Source organism: Bombina bombina, chromosome 4 (assembly GCF_027579735.1).
Source record: "Bombina bombina isolate aBomBom1 chromosome 4, aBomBom1.pri, whole genome shotgun sequence".
NCBI classification, from domain to species: Eukaryota; Metazoa; Chordata; class Amphibia; order Anura; family Bombinatoridae; genus Bombina; species Bombina bombina.
Genome location: NC_069502.1, coordinates 809,865,902 through 809,882,768, shown reverse-complemented (window position 1 = coordinate 809,882,768; position 16,867 = coordinate 809,865,902). Strand labels below are relative to the sequence as shown.

Sequence of the window (16,867 nt, the reverse complement as noted above, 5' to 3'; positions counted from 1 at the left end):
CCTAGTTAAAATAAAGACAAATTTACATGTAAAATAAAACCTAACCTAAGTTACAATTACACATAACACTACACTACAATTAAATTAATTACCTAAATTATATACAATTAATTACAATTAAATAAAACTATCTAAAGTACGAAAAAAACAAACACTAAATTACAGAAAATAATAAAATAATTACAAGATTTTTAAACTAATTACACCTAATCTAATCCCCCTAACAAAATAAAAAAGCCCCCCCAAATAAAAAAAGCCTTACCCTACTCTAAATTACAAATAGCCCTTAAAAGGGCCTTTTGCAGGGCATTGCCCCAAAGTAATCAGCTCTTTTACCTGTAAAAAAAATTACAATTCCCCCCCCAACATTAAAACCCACCACCCACACACCCAACCCTACTCTAAAACCCACCCAGTCCTCCCTTAAAAAAACCTAACACTAACCCCATGACCTTACCGGGAGACGTCTTCACCCAACGGGGCCGAAGTCCTCAACGAAGCCGGGAAAAGTCTTCATCCAACCGGGCAGAAGTGGTCCTCCAGACGGGCAGAAGTCTTCATCCAGACGGCATCTTCTATCTTCATCCATCCGGCGCGGAGCAGGTCCATCTTCAAGACATCCGATGCGGAGCATCCTCTTCATCCGACGGCCGACGACTGAATGAAGGTTCCTTTAAATGATGTCATCCAAGATGGCGTCCCTTCAATTCCGATTGGCTGATAGAATTCTATCAGCCAATTGGAATTAAGGTAGAAAAAATCCTATTGGCTGATGCAATCAGCCAATAGGATTGAAGTTCAATCCTATTGGCTGATTGCATCAGCCAATAGGATTTTTTCTACCTTAATTCCGATTGGCTGATAGAATTCTATCATCCAATCAGAATTGAAGGGACGCCATCTTGGATGACGTCATTTAAAGGAACCTTCATTCAGTCGTCGGCCGTCAGATGAAGAGGATGCTCCGCGTTGGATGTCTTGAAGATGGACCCGCTCCGAGCCGGATGGATGAAGATAGAAGATGCCATCTGGATGAAGACTTCTGCCCGTCTGGAGGACCACTTTTGCCCGGTTGGATGAAGACTTCTCCCGGCTTTGTTGAGGACTTCGGCCCGGTTGGGTGAAGACGTCTCCCGTTAAGGTGATCTTCAGGGGTTTAGTGTTAGATTTTTTTAAGGGGGATTGGGTGGGTTTTAGAGTAGGGTTGGGTGTGTGGGTGGTGGGTTTTAATGTTGGGGGGGATTGTAATTTTTTTTTACAGGTAAAAGAGCTGATTACTTTGGGGCAATGCCCCGCAAAAGGCCCTTTTAAGGGCTATTTGTAATTTAGTGTAGGGTAGGGCTTTTTTATTTTGGGGGGCTTTTTATTTTGTTAGGGGGATTAGATTAGGTGTAATTAGTTTAAAAATCTTGTAATTATTTTCTGTAATTTAGTGGGGGGGGGTTTCCGTACTTTAGATAGTTTTATTTAATTGTAATTAATTGTATTTAATGTAGGTAATTAATTTAATTGTAGTGTAGTGTTAGGTGTAATTGTAACTTAGGTTAGGTTTTATTTTACATGTAAATTTGTCTTTATTTTAACTAGGTAGTTATTAAATAGTTAATAACTATTTAATAACTATTGTACCTAGTTAAAATAAATACAAACTTGCCTGTAAAATAAAAATAAACTCTAAGATAGATACAATGTAACTATTAGTTATATTGTAGCTAGCTTGGGGTTTATTTTACAGGTAAGTATTTAGTTTTAAATAGGAATAATTTAGTTAATTGTAGTAATTTTATTTAGATTTATTTAAATTATATTTAAGTTAGGGGGTAGGGTTATGGTTATACTTAGGTTTAGGGGTTAATAACTTTATTATAGTGGCGGCGACATTGGGGGCGGCAGATTAGAGGTTAATAAATGTAGATAGGTTGCGGCGACATTGGGGGCAGCAGATTAGGGGTTAATAAATATAATGTAGGTGTTGGCAATGTTGGGGGCAACAGATTAGGGGTTCATAAGTATAATGTAGGTGGCGGCAGTGTCCGGAGCGGCAGATTAGGGATTAATAATATAATTCAGGTGGCGGGGGCGGTAGATTAGGGGTTAATAAGTGTAAGATTAGGGGTGTTTAGACTCTGGGTTCATGTTAGGGTGTTAGGTGTAGACATAACTTTTATTTCCCCATAGGAATCAATGGGGCTGCGTTAGGAGCTTTACGCTGCTTTTTTGCAGGTGTTAGGTTTTTTTTCAGCCGGCTCTCCCCCATTGATTCCTGTGGGGAAATCGTGCACAAGCACGTTTTAGCAGCTCACCGCTAACGTAAGCAGCGCTGGTTTTGAGGTGAGATGTGGAGCTAAATTTTGCTCTTTGCTCACTTTTTTGCGGTTAACGCCGGGTTTGTAAAAACCCGTAATACCAGCGCTGTCTGTAAGTGAGCGGTGAGCATAAACTGCTTGTTAGCACTGCACCCCTGTTACCGCAAAACTCGTAATCTAGCAGTTAGTCTGAGAGTATATCATTTTATGCAGATGTAAAAATCTTAGATAAAATGCCTCCTTGCATGAAGGGGCAGTAAACTGGAATGTAATTACAATATATATATATATATATATATATATATATATATATATATATATATATATATATATATAAATAAATATATATATATATATATATATATATATATATATATATATATATATATATATATATATATATAAATCCAAAAAACGAAACTTTCTCGCTGGCTGATATGTAAAAACAAATAGCTTTATTGATTCCAATGGTTAAAATAAGAATGACCAGGAAGGTCTACAGCAGTAGGATAAAAACACTGTCAGCAGTGAGCATTGAATGCTGACATGTTTCGGCCCAGGGGCCGTAATCGTAGCTGATCAATGCTCCTGCTGTGAAATTATTTAAGAACAGTGCTCTTTTGTTATTGGACACAAATGGACCAATCTGTTAGCTTATAGCAGGGGTGTGTTTTAATGTAGCTTAGTCAGGCTTAACACATTAAACACCCTATGTGGGTGTGTTGCTAAACTTATCCAGTTAGAAAATATCTAATGTTATTCACTTGTGCCTGTATCTGAAGAGATGTGTAATTTGTATATGACATATAATACATTATTGAATATTTAATATCTTTAAGGAAATTATCTTCTATACTAAGGTTAATAATAGTTAATTAACTTTGAGGATTCTAAGCCTCACATCGCCTCTAGGATGGATGTACTCTATCTTTATAAATTAGGGCATGGATTATGTCACTGATGTTCTGTATGGATATAGAGGTTTACAGTCATACTGGAAAAGCAGTGTCTCTAAAGATGATAGCTTTAATGTATAGCTACACTAAGTTAAATTGACTATCAAAAGAACATTGAATATAATTTAAATACACTTTGTAACAGAGCTGAATGGCCTGTATCATAATATAAAGTTTTCTCTTGATGCAGAAATGTGGTATGTTATTATATAGTATATTTTGATACGGATGAGATCTATCTACACTATTAATCCTCTTGGTTTATTCTACGAGTGATAAATAACCATATATACATAGTAAAATTCTTTATAATGAATATATATAAGTAAAACTGTAGATATATCTTATTGTCCTTATCTATATATATATGTGTATAGATATGTATCAGTGTATGTCATAAGCATACTTAAGTGACACTAAGTGTTAATTTCCATCTCAATCTAAAAAGAAATGTTATACTAGGCTGTGAGTCAAGTGTTACCTCAGGGTGGACCATAAAGGTATAGTAGGGAGAAAATGTTCTGGGTCTTCTATTTCCAATGATTTATGAGATCATATTCTGCATTTAATCCAGTTGGAACTCTAGTTTTGAGTTTAAAGATCCAGAACATTTCTCTTTTGTTCAAAATTTTATCTTTATCTCCTCCTCTCGGTGGCGTGGTAATTTGTTCGATAATTTGCCATCTTAAGGTCTCTAACCTTTTTTGATGTTTCTTTTGAAAATGTCTAACTAAAGGTGTGCTTTAGTGATGATGGATAAGTGATTCCTCATCCTTGTGTTGGCATCATTTGTAGTTAATCCTACATACTGTAGGTTACATTGGATACAGGTAATTACATGTATGATATATGAAGTACAATTGACACATTTGTCAATTTTGAAATTGTCACCTGTTACAGATGAAGTGAAAGTATCTGAAAAGATACCATACTCACAAGGTCTGCATTTAGTTTCCCCACATCTGTACATTCCTTTGTGTTCTAACCAAGAACAGGTGCTTGGTGGAATGTCTTTGGGGAGCTCTGATGGTGACAATTCATTCCCCAAGGTTTTGCATCTCCTGTAGGAGCAACGCAGCCCCTTTTCGACACATTTGTCTAATTTAGGATCAGCTGCCAATAATCTGAAATGTTTTTGACAATGTTACAGATGGCTGTATAGTCCGTACTGTAATCTGTCACAAAAGTGACTTTCGGGGACTCCCCTTCTTTGTCAAAGTTTTTTGTCTTGTCTGTAAGGAGTTTGTTTCTAGGAATCAGTGCTACTTCTTTCTGTGCTCTTTTTATAATATGTGTGGGGTATCCTCTCTGTTTTAAGCGTGTACTCAATGCCTTGCTCTGTACTTCACAAACTGTATCTGATGTACAGTTTCTCTTGACCCTTATCATTTGTCCCTTCGCTACTGCGAAGGGTACATGTTTGGGGTGGCAGCTTGTGGCATGCAGTAGTGAGTTTTTGGTTATGGGTTTTCGGTAGATGTCACAGACAATATTACCTGATTCTCCAATACCAAGAGTGAAATCCAGGAAATTAATTTGCTCTGAGTCAATTTCCCATGTGAAACTCAGGCCTATAGAGTTGTTATTTAAACTCTGTAGGAATCCTTGGAGTTCTTGATTTGTGCCTTGCCATATGATGACCAAGTCATCAATGAACCTCTTGTAGAGGAGTATACTGTCTCTAGAGGGGTTCTCATCTCCATAGATGTGGGACAGCTCCCACCAACCCATAAAGAGGTTGGCATAGGAGGGGGCAAACTTTGCCCCCATGGCTGTCCCACATCTCTGAAGATAGAACCGCCCCTCAAATTTAAAGTAATTGTGGGTTAACATGAACCTCACTGCTCTCAGTACATAGTCTCTAAACTCATTGCTGTAGTTCGAGTATTTAGTAAGAAAGAATTTAATCGCTTTTAAACCCTCTTCATGGGGAATTGAGGAGTAGAGAGCAACAACGTCAACTGTCACCCACACATTTTTCTCCCTTTCCCAAGGTACATCTTCCATAAGTTTGATCGCATGTTTTGTATCTCTTAAATAGCTCATTAGAGATACAACAAATGGGTTCAGTATTGCATCGACCCATTGGGACAGGTGCTCAAACAGGGAACCTATGCCGCTGACAATTGGGCGGCCCTGTACATTTTCCAGGGATTTGTGTACCTTAGGAAAAAGGTGAAAGATGGGTACCACAGGGAATTCAATCATTAAGTAATCATGAGTTGCATGATCAAAAAATCCATGTTCTAGGCCGTCATCCAGGAGGGATCTAATCTCTCTCTGGAATTGTCTAGTGGGATCATTAGTGAGAAGAGAGTAATTGTCTGTATTAGTCAATTGTCTCAAGGCTTCTTTGATGTAAGTGTCCCTATCTAGGACCACCGTGGAGCCTCCCTTATCCGCTTTCCGGATGACAATGTTCTTGTTCTCTTTTAGTTCTTGTATTGCCTGTTTTTCTTTAATTGTGAGATTATGTTTATATTTACTCTCATGTGTGCTAGCCAGTTTTGTTAAGTCATTCTCCACTTTATTATAAAACGTCTCAAGAATCTGTCCCCTACTCTGTATGGGGTAAAATTCTGAGGCCCGTTTGAAGCCACTGAAACTGTTGATCTCTTTCTGTTGGCCATTTTGTGTGGATACATTAGTCAAGGAGTCAAGTGTTTGTATGTCACATGATTCACTAAAATCCATTTCGGTATTTTGTGCACTTAAACCTCTTGTAGAACTTTCTGTAGTATTGCTCTGTTGTTCAGTAGCTGTATAAAAATGTTTCTGAAGGGTTATATTTCAAATTAATTTGTTAATATCTAACATAGTGTTAAATAAATTGAATCTACAGGTTGGTGCAAAGTTCAACCCCAAATTTAATACTCTGTATTGTGTGGCTGTTAACTCCATGCAGGATAGATTTATTACATTTTCATCTATTGATATTTGAAGGAAGTTTTCTGTCCCCTTAGGGGGTATCTGTCTTGTTTCTCTATTCCAATGCCTGTTTTTGCTGGGGCCCTGTAAAAAACCTCAAAGGCATTCATGTCTTCCACTGTATCTCTTGTATTAGTAGTATTGGTATTCTGAGGTGGTTGAATGGAGCTACTCTAAATGTACTTGGAGCCTTGTTTAGTTTTGTGTGTAACTGACTGTGGCTGATGATTCTCTATAGGTTTAACTTCTTGAGTATCTGAGGTGATATTCAGTGTAACCTGTTTGGCTGGTTTCAGTATACCTGTTGTTTTAGTGGAATTATCAGTGGAATTGGATATATTAGTGTCACCTGACCTAGAATTGTTACTTTGTGATCTCCTATTGCCTCCTCTCCTCCTGTAAACCTCTATATCCATACAGAACATCAGTGACATAATCCATGCCCTAATTTATAAAGATAGAATACATCCATCCTAGAGGCGATGTGAGGCTTAGAATCCTCAAAGTCAATTAACTATTATTAACCTTAGTATAGAAGATCATTTCCTTAAAGATATTAAATATTCAATAATGTATTATATGCCATATACAAATTACACATCTCTTCAGATACAGGCACAAGTGAATAACATTAGATATTTTCTAACTGGATAAGTTTAGCAACACACCCACATAGGGTGTTTAATGGGTTCCATTAAACACCCTCGTCATTCCTTTTAGTACATCCCACATAAAGTGCTGAAGGTAGAGCTGTGTGTGAGTGAGTCAGAGGTATGGAGCTGTGTATGAGTGAGTTAGAGGTAACCTCTCATTATATATATCCAGGCACTATAGAGGGGGCTATGTGTGATACAGAGGGAATCTATAATATTATATATCTGTATATAAGGTATTGGGGAGGGGGCTGAGTGTATGAGGCAGAGGTAACCTCTTTATATACGTTGCTCGGGAGGGGGTTGTGTTTGTGAGTAAAATGGAACCTTTATATTATCATATATTACATATGTGTGTGTATATAAGGCACTGGGGAGGTAGCTGTGTGTGTGTGAGAGAGTCTGAGGGAACCTCTTTATAATATTAAATATCTGTATATAAGGTACTAGGGATGGGGCTATGTGTGTGTGAGGTAGAGGGAACCTCTATAATATTATATATCTTTATTTACAGTACTGGGAAGGGGTTGTGTTTGTGAGTCAGAGATAACCTCCATATAATATAATACATTTGTGTATATGGTACTGGGAAAGATGCTGTGTGTGTGCGAGTCTTAGGGAACCACTCAATTTTATATCTGTATAAAAGGTACTGGGCTGATGAGTTCACTAAATGGGTGTGATTCAAAGGGAACCTATTTATAATATTATTAATCTATAAGGTACTGGGAGATAGCTGTGTGTATGTGAGTCAGAGAGAGCCTCTCTAATATGCCCATGTAGAAGGTACTGGGGAGGGGATTATATGTGTGAGGCAGTAGAAGCCTCTCTATAAAAAAAAAAATATATATATATATCTTTATATAAGATACTTGGGAGGGGGTATATGTGTGTGTGTCAGAGGGAACCTCTTTATAATATTATACAACTGTAAGGTACTGGGAGGTAGCTGTGTGTATGTGAGTCAGAGGGAACCTCTTTATAATATTATAAATCTGTAAGGTACTGGGAGGTAGCTGCATGTATGTGAGGCAGAGGGAACCTCTTTATAATATTATACAACTGTGTGGTACTGGGAGGTAGCTGCATGTATGTGAGGCAGAGGGAACCTCTTTATAATATTATACAACTGTAAGGTACTGGGAGGTAGCTGTGTGTATGTGAGTCAGAGGGAACCTCTTTATAATATTATACAACTGTAAGGTACTGGGAGGTAGCTGTGTGTATGTGAGTCAGAGGGAACCTCTTTATAATATTATAAATCTGTAAGGTACTGGGAGGTAGCTGCATGTATGTGAGGCAGAGGGAACCTCTTTATAATATGATACAAATGTGTGGTACTGGGAGGTAGCTGCATGTATGTGAGGCAGAGGGAACCTCTTTATAATATTATACAACTGTAAGGTACTGGGAGGTAGCTTTGTGTATGTGAGTCAGAGGGAACCTCTTTATAATAGTATACAACTGTAAGGTACTGGGAGGTAGCTGTGTGTATGTGAGGCAGAGGGAACCTCTCTAATATGCCCACATATAAGGTACTGGGGAGGGGATTATATGTTTGAGGCAGGAGAAGCCTCTCTATAATATTATATATCTTTATATAAGGTACTAGAGAGGGGCTATATGTGTGTGTGTCAGAGGGAATCTCTTTATAATATTATAAATCTATAAGGTATTGGGAGGTAGCTGTGTGTATGTGAGGCAGAGGGAACCTATTTAATATGCCCATATAAGGTACTGGAGAGGGACTATACGTGTGTGAGTCAGAGGGAACCTTTTTATAATATTTTACATCTGTAAGGTACTGGGAGGTGGGTGCATGTATGTGAGTCAGAGGGAACCTCTTTATAATATGTTACATTTGTAAGGTACTGGGAGGTAGCTATGTGTATGTGAGTCAGAGGAAACCTCTCTAATATGCTCATGTAGAAGGTACTGTGGAGGGGGTATGTGTGTGAAGCAGGAGAAACATCTCTATATTTTATATCTTTTTATAAGGTACTGGGGAGGGTACTTTATGTGTGAGTCAGAGGGAACCTCTCTATAATATTATATTCCTGTATATAAGGTGCTAGGCAGGGTGCTGTGTGTGAGCCAGAGGAAACCGCTGTATGGCTTTAAATGTGTGCATATAATGTGCTGGTTATGTGCTATTAAGACATATGGCACCTCTCTATAGTACTGTATATCTCTACATAATGTGCTATAGGAAAGGTGGTGTATGTGAGGCAGAGAGAATCTCTATAAAGTTAAGTGTCTGTATATAAGGTGCTGGGGAGGATGTGTGTGGGAGAGGCAAATAAAGGGGATGTAGAGGACATTAGTGATAATGGTTATAGATAAATACATAATTAGTAATAAAGCTTAAATGTTTTCTACATACATTATCAATGTCTCCTACAGTACATCAGCCTTTAGTTTTAGTTCTACAGTGTAGGGATTAATAATTAGACAACGTGCTGCAAAACTAACCATAAAGCCTGATGTGCTGCAGAGGATGATGGGAAATAATAAATATGTAGTTATTTAATTCACACAGTGTTACCCACTGCAGTGTAGTATACAGCTGTATGAGCACAAAATATACTTTTTTGGAGTACTATCACCAATTTGGAAACTTGCTTTCACTAAAGATTCACTGCCCTTGAGGAAATAGCTCCTGTGCTATTGTATATCATGTACGTTATAGAAAAATTACTCAAAAACCTAACTTTTTTGCATTATATATGTTTTATTTTACCATATTTGGTTATTAATGCAAACTTGTTTCTATAAATGCTCTGTCTATGAAAAAATAAAAATAAAACTGCTTATAATTTGTGTGGGTAATTCACAGAAAAGAACGGCACTGGAATTGATATTTAAATATAAAAATGTACAAATGGTTAGAAAAAGCTTCAACTCAGGGGTGTCAAATGGCTCAGAAAAGAAAGGAATTAAGATCTGCATTTAGTGACATAAATAAAAACTATTTAATTGTTAGGACACTTTGTGTGTGTGTGTATATGTATGTGTGTATGTGTGTGTATATATATATATATATATATATATATATATATATATATATATATATATATATATATATATATATATATATATATATATAATTTACTCTTTTTCTTTTTTTTTTCTTTGGACACTCACTGTCCCCTGTTGTATTAATCAGTTGTATTCAATTTAATCTCTTTATGACTAAGTTGAGTGATTGTTGTACAGTATCTTGGTTTGTGCATGACGCTCAGATACAGGTATTTTTCACCCATAATGGCTCAGAAAAGAAAGGAATTAAGATCTGCATTTAGTGACATAAATAAAAACTATTTAATTGTTAGGACACTTTGTGTGTGTGTATATGTGTGTGTGTGTGTATATATGTGTGTGTGTGTGTGTGTATATATATATATATATATATATATATATATATATATATATATATATATATATATATATATATATATATATATATATATATATATATATATATATATATATATATATATATATATATATATATATATATATATATATATATAGGTATCCAAAACACCGGATCTTGCCCACAAAGGAAAACTGCCTGGGTGCAACTTTGTAATGAATAATACCCAGAAAAAATGCACTCTCAGGTCTTTCACAAACAAGTTACTTTTATTCCTGTAACGTTTTCGGAGGTCTTGCCTCCTTCATCAGCATGATGAAGGAGGCAAGACCTCCGAAAACGTTACAGGAATAAAAGTAACTTGTTTGTGAAAGACCTGAGAGTGCATTTTTTCTGGGTATTATATATATATATATATATATATATATATATATATATATATATATATATATATATATATATATATAAATTATTTACTCTTTTTCTTTTTTTTTTCTTTGGACACTCACTGTCCCCTGTTGTATTAATCAGTTGTATTCAATTTAATCTCTTTATGACTAAGTTGAGTGATTGTTGTATCTTGGTTTGTGTATGACGCTCAGATACAGGTATTTGTCACCCATAATGCACAGCATCTCCCCCTATGATAATGATCAGTACAAGAGACCTCTCTCTCTATCTCTGTGTGTTTAGGCTGCTGTTACTGTGAAGATCACGTACAATACACATCACTGTGTTTGCCAGTAAAGAAGAAACATTATAAGAATATCTGACAAATTCAGTTGCTGAACAAGACAATGTCTGACAAGACCGAGATCCAAACCTCAGACCTTCTTGATGCACACAGAGGTAAGCGGGATGTCACGTGCATGTCCCCTCGTTTTGCTGTATATGTTGCAGCAGTGATTGTCATGAGAGCATACTGAGGTAGGCACAGGAGCGTGCTGTTTATATGGCTGCATTGCTTGTCACAAGAGCATACTGTGGTAGACTCAGGAGTGTGCTGTATATATGGTAGCAGTGCTTGTCACAAGAACATACTGAACATACTGAGGTAGGTTGAGGAGCAAGCTTTATATATGGCAGCAGTGCTTGTCATGAGAGCATACTGAGATAGGCACAGTGTTATAGCTGGCAGCATTGTTTATTAATAGAGTATACTGAAGTAAGTTGAGAAGTGTTCGGTAAATACAGTGCTCCAGGCACATGCACTCTTCTGAGCATACTTAGGTATTTTGTCATGGGAAGGAGCTAAACTGAACAAAGGATACTAAGAGAAAAAAGTAAATGTAATAAATTAAACAGAAGAAGCATTGTTTGTTTCTACCCTAGCTGTGTGCGACTAAAGACAACGTCACTGTGTGCAGCATTGAGGCAGCTAATATTCTGTTACCGCTGGTTACATAAACGTATTATATACAATATGGTGCAGCTCTTCAGTGTGTAGCTGGGGGCAGAAGTATGTGCAGCACTGAGGCAGCTAATATTCTGTTACCGCTGGTTACATAAACTTATTATATACAATATGGTGCAGCTCTTCAGTGCGTAGCTGGGGGCAGAAGTATGTGCGGCACTGAGGCAGCTAATATTCTGTTACCGCTGGTTACATAAACATATTATATATAATATGGTGCAGCTCTTCAGTGCGTAGCTGGGGGCAGAAGTATGTGCGGCGCTGGAGGTGCTGCTAATATTGTGATGGTGTCTAGCCGGTACTTCCTGTCACTAGTATCCTGCTTGTCTGTCTGATCTTTCTGCTGCGCACAACACGCTTCTTCCTATTTGCCAGTTTTATGTAGTTGGGAACCGGCCTTTTTTCCTTTTTAAATCGCACTAATTTAGACTAATTCTCATACAGTGTTATTAGCTATCCAGCTTCCCGGGTTTACTGCATGCTGACACCTCTATTAGGGTCACCTGCTTAGCCCTGTATTGTGTATATCACAAACCACAACTGTTACGTGTGTACAGATACAAAAGTAAATCAGGCAGCAAGCTTTTCCTTTAGGTTTATTTGTGTAGCCTTTATTATATCAGTCATGTAAAGCCTCACAGTACGCTGGTATAGACTCTCTCATGTAAGGTCATTTACCAGAGAGTGTGAGATCAAGGAGTTACAAAAAAAATAATTACACTTTTCCAAGATGCTGGTTTATTTTTAAACATTATTTAGGAAAAATTCTCCCTGAATAATACAGGAACGATTTTTAACCATTCATACTTTATCTTTATTGGTTTAACTATTCAATCCTTCACGTTTTAAAAACACTTAAACTCTCTAGATATCAATATATAGCATAGATGTGTGAATAATACCTCTGAGAATCATGTATCTTTATGTGAAACATTGTACTTGGTTTGTATAATATCAAGCAGTCAGATATAAACATTATCTTTTGAAGCCGGCTATTAATAAATTCAGAAATAATTCTGTAACAAGAGGACCTGTTAATATGTGGGATATCAGATTATGATATTAAAGATATCTAGCTAAGACTCTATCTGTAATTATAAAGCCTGGTCTGGCTTCAGAGAGTTCATACTCTCATTTTTTAACCGCTTACTCTTTATGATAACTGTTGATTGCCAATAGCTTGTAAATGTGTGTTATATTCTGAGATCAGACGCTGTGCTATGTTAGTGAAACAAGTCAGTTAAACGTTAATCTAGCCCCCGCTATAGAAGGGGCTTAAACAGACAGAATCTATTATACTGATGTGCAAAAGTTAACTGTGCAAGCAAGGACTTTATAATTACAGATAGAGTCTTAGCTTATTAGCTTTAATCTCGCAATCTGACATCCCACATATTAACAGGTCCTCTTGTTACAGCATTATTTCTGAATTTATTAGTAGCCGGCTGCAAAAAATATTGTTTGTATCTAACTGCTTGATATTATACAAACCAAATACAATGTTTCATATTTAGATACATGACTCTCAGAGGTATTATTCACATACCTAAACTATATATTGATATCGAGAGAGTTCAAGCAGACAGAATCTATTACATTGAGCAGCTATGCTAAAGTTAACTGTGCAAGCAAGGACTTTATAATTACAGATTGAGTATTAGCTAGATAGCTTTAATCTCTCAACCTGACATTCCACATATTAACAGGTCCTCTTGTTACAACATTATTTTTGAATTTATTAATAGCTGGCTACAAAAGATTTTCGGCTAGAGTCTTGCGTTAGGGTTAAAAAGCAGCATTGAGAGGTCCCAATGCTGCTTTTTAACGCCTGCTGGTATTACGAGTCTTGCAGGAGAGGGTTTACCGCTCACTTTTTTTTTGGGGGGGGGGGGTTATTAGGGGGATTAGATTAGGTGTAATTAGTTTAAAAATCTTGTAATTATTTGATTATTTTCTGTAATTTTGTGTTTTTTGTTTTCCGTACTTTATATAATTGTATTTAATTGTAGTTAATTTAGGGAATTCATTTAATTATAGTGTAGTGTTAGGTGTAATTGTACTTTAGGTTAGGTTTTATTTTACAGGTACTTTTGTCTTTATTTTAACTAGGTAGCTATTAAATAGTTAATAACTATTTAATAACTATTGTACCTAGTTAAAATAAATACAAAGTTGCCTGTAAAATAAAAATAAACCCTAAGCTAGCTTCAATGTAACTATTAGTTATATTGTAGCTAGCTTAGGGTTTATTTTACAGGTAAGTATTTAGTTTTAAATAGGAATAATGTAGTTAATGCTAGTTATTTTATTTAAATTTATTTAAATTATATTTGTTAGGGGGGTTAAGGTTAGGGTTAGACTTAGGTTTAGGGGTTAATAACTTTATTATAGTGGCGGCGACGTTGGGGGCGGCATAGTAGGGGTTAATAAATATAATGTAGGTGTCGGCGATGTTGGGGGCAGCAGATTAGGGGTTCATAAGTATAATGTAGGTGGCGGCGGTGTCCAGAGCGGCAGATTAGGGGTTAATAATATAATGTAGGTGTCGGGGCGGCAGATTAGGGGTTAATAAGTGTAAGATTAGGGGTGTTTAGACTCAGGGTTCATGTTAGGGTGTTAGGTGTAGACATAACTTTTATTTCCCCATAGGAATCAATGGGGCTGCTTTAGGAGCTTTACGCTGCTTTTTTGCAGGTATTAGGTTTTTTTTTCCAGCCGGCTCTCCCCATTGATTCCTATGGGGAAATCGTGCACGAGCACGTTACACTAGCTCACCGCTAACGTAAGCAGCGCTGGTATTACAGTGAGATGTGGAGCTAAATTTTGCTCTACGCTCACTTTTTTTGCGGCTAACGCCGGGTTTGTAAAAACCCGTAATACCAGCGTTGTCTGTAGGTGAGCAGTGAGCAGAAACTGCTCGTTAGCACTGCACACCATTACCGACAAAACTCGTAATCTAGCAGTTTGTTTGTATCTGACTGCTTGATATTATACAAACCAAGTACAATTTTTCATATCTAGATACATGATTTGCAGGTGTTATTCACACACCTATACTAAATATTAATATCTAGAGATTTTAAGCAGACAGAATCTATTACACTGAAAAGCTGTGCTAAAGTTGACTGTGCAAGGAAGGACTTTATAATTACAGATAGAGTCTTAGCTAGATAGCTTTAATCTCATAATCTGACATCCCACATATTAACAGGTCCTCTTGTTACAACATTATTTCTGAATTTATTAATAGCCGGCTACAAAAGATAATGTTTGTATCTGACTGCTTGATATTATACAAACCAAGTATAATGTTTCACATATAGATACATGATTCTCAGAGGTATTATTCACACATCTATGCTATATATTGATATCTAGAGAGTTTAAGTGTATGATTGAATAGTTAAACCAATAAAGATAAAGTATGAATGGTTAAAAATCGTTCCTGTATTATTCAGGGATAATTTTTCCTAAATAATAGCAGGGGTAAAGCACTCTTTTTTTTGTTACAGACTTTGTAACTCATTTATCTATGAGTCTCTTTAGTGCTATATTGCCCCCCTAGCAGGTGCTTGTTTATTACAAAAATATTTGGCCCCTATAGGTACTTACCAGTAGTACTACTTTACCTACTATCTTGTTATTTGTACCCATAGCTGGTTCTTATTAACCTATAAAGAGATACGAAATCCAAAATTTTTCTTTTCTAATTCAGATAATACCATTTTAAAAATGTTTCCATTTTATTTCTATTATCAAATCTGTTTTGTTCTTATGATATTCTTTAAGAGATACTAGGGCCTAGATTTGGAGTTTGGCGGTAGCCGTGAAAACCAGCGTTAGAGGCTCCTAACGCTGGTTTTAGGCTACCGCCGGTATTTGGAGTCCTTCAAAAAAGGGTCTAACGCTCACTTTTCAGCCGCGACTTTTCCATACCGCAGATCCCCTTACGTCAATTGCGTATCCTATCTTTTCAATGGGATCTTTCTAACTCCAGTATTTAGAGTCGTGTCTGAAGTGAGCGTTAGAAATCTAACGACAAAACTCCAGCCGCAGAAAAAAGTCAGTAGTTAAGAGCTTTCTGGGCTAACGCCGGTTTATAAAGCTCTTAACTACTGTGCTCTAAAGTACACTAACACCCATAAACTACCTATGTACCCTTAAACCGAGGCCCCCCCACATCGCCGACACTCGATTAAATTTTTTTAACCCCTAATCTGCCGACCGCCACCTACGTTATACTTATGTACCCCTAATCTGCTGCCCCTAACACCGCCGACCCCTATATTATATTTATTAACCCCTAACCTGCCCCCCACAACGTCGCAGCCAGCTACCTACAATAATTAACCCCTAATCTGCCGACCGCCACCTACGTTATACTTATGTACCCCTAATCTGCTGCCCTAACACCGCCGACCCCTATATTATATTTATTAACCCCTAATCTGCCCCCCTCAACGTCGCCTCCACCTGCCTACACTTATTAACCCCTAATCTGCCGAGCGGACCGCACCGCTACTATAATAAAGTTATTAACCCCTAATCCGCCTCACTAACCCTATAATAAATAGTATTAACCCCTAATCTGCCCTCCCTAACATCGCCGACACCTAACTTCAATTATTAACCCCTAATCTGCCGACTGGAGCTCACCGCTATTCTAATAAATGTATTAACCCCTAAAGCTAAGTCTAACCCTAACACTAATACCCCCCTAAATTAAATATAATTTTAATCTAACGAAATTAATTAACTCTTCTTAAATAAATTATTCCTATTTAAAGCTAAATACTTACCTGTAAAATAAATCCTAATATAGCTACAATATAAATTATATTTATATTATAGCTATTTTAGGATTAATATTTATTTTACAGGTAACTTTGTATTTATTTGAACCAGGTACAATAGCTATTAAATAGTTAAGAACTATTTAATAGCTAAAATAGTTAAAATAATTACAAATTTACCTGTAAAATAAATCCTAACCTAAGTTACAATTAAACCTAACACTACACTATCAATAAATTAATTAAATAAAATACCTATAATTATCTACAATTAAACCTAACACTACACTATCAATAAATAAATTAAATACAATTCCTACAAATAAATACAATGAAATAAAATAACTAAAGTACAAAAAATAAAAAAGAACTAAGTTACAAAAAATAAAAAAATATTTACAAACATTAGAAAAATATTACAACAATTTTAAACTAATTACA

General features: G+C 36.3%; 1 protein-coding gene across 2 annotated transcripts in view; it reads left to right on the top strand.

The window, feature by feature from the left end:
* LOC128657076 (oocyte zinc finger protein XlCOF6.1-like) overlaps nucleotides 1-16,867 on the top strand; it is an 81,193-nt gene that overhangs the window by 39,319 nt on the left and 25,007 nt on the right. For both annotated transcript variants that reach the window (XM_053711311.1, XM_053711310.1), the window contains exon 2: nucleotides 10,913-11,068. In XM_053711311.1, coding sequence (XP_053567286.1) covers nucleotides 11,017-11,068 — 52 coding nt within the window. In that variant the 5' untranslated portion in view covers nucleotides 10,913-11,016. The remainder of the gene's footprint in view (nucleotides 1-10,912; nucleotides 11,069-16,867) is intronic.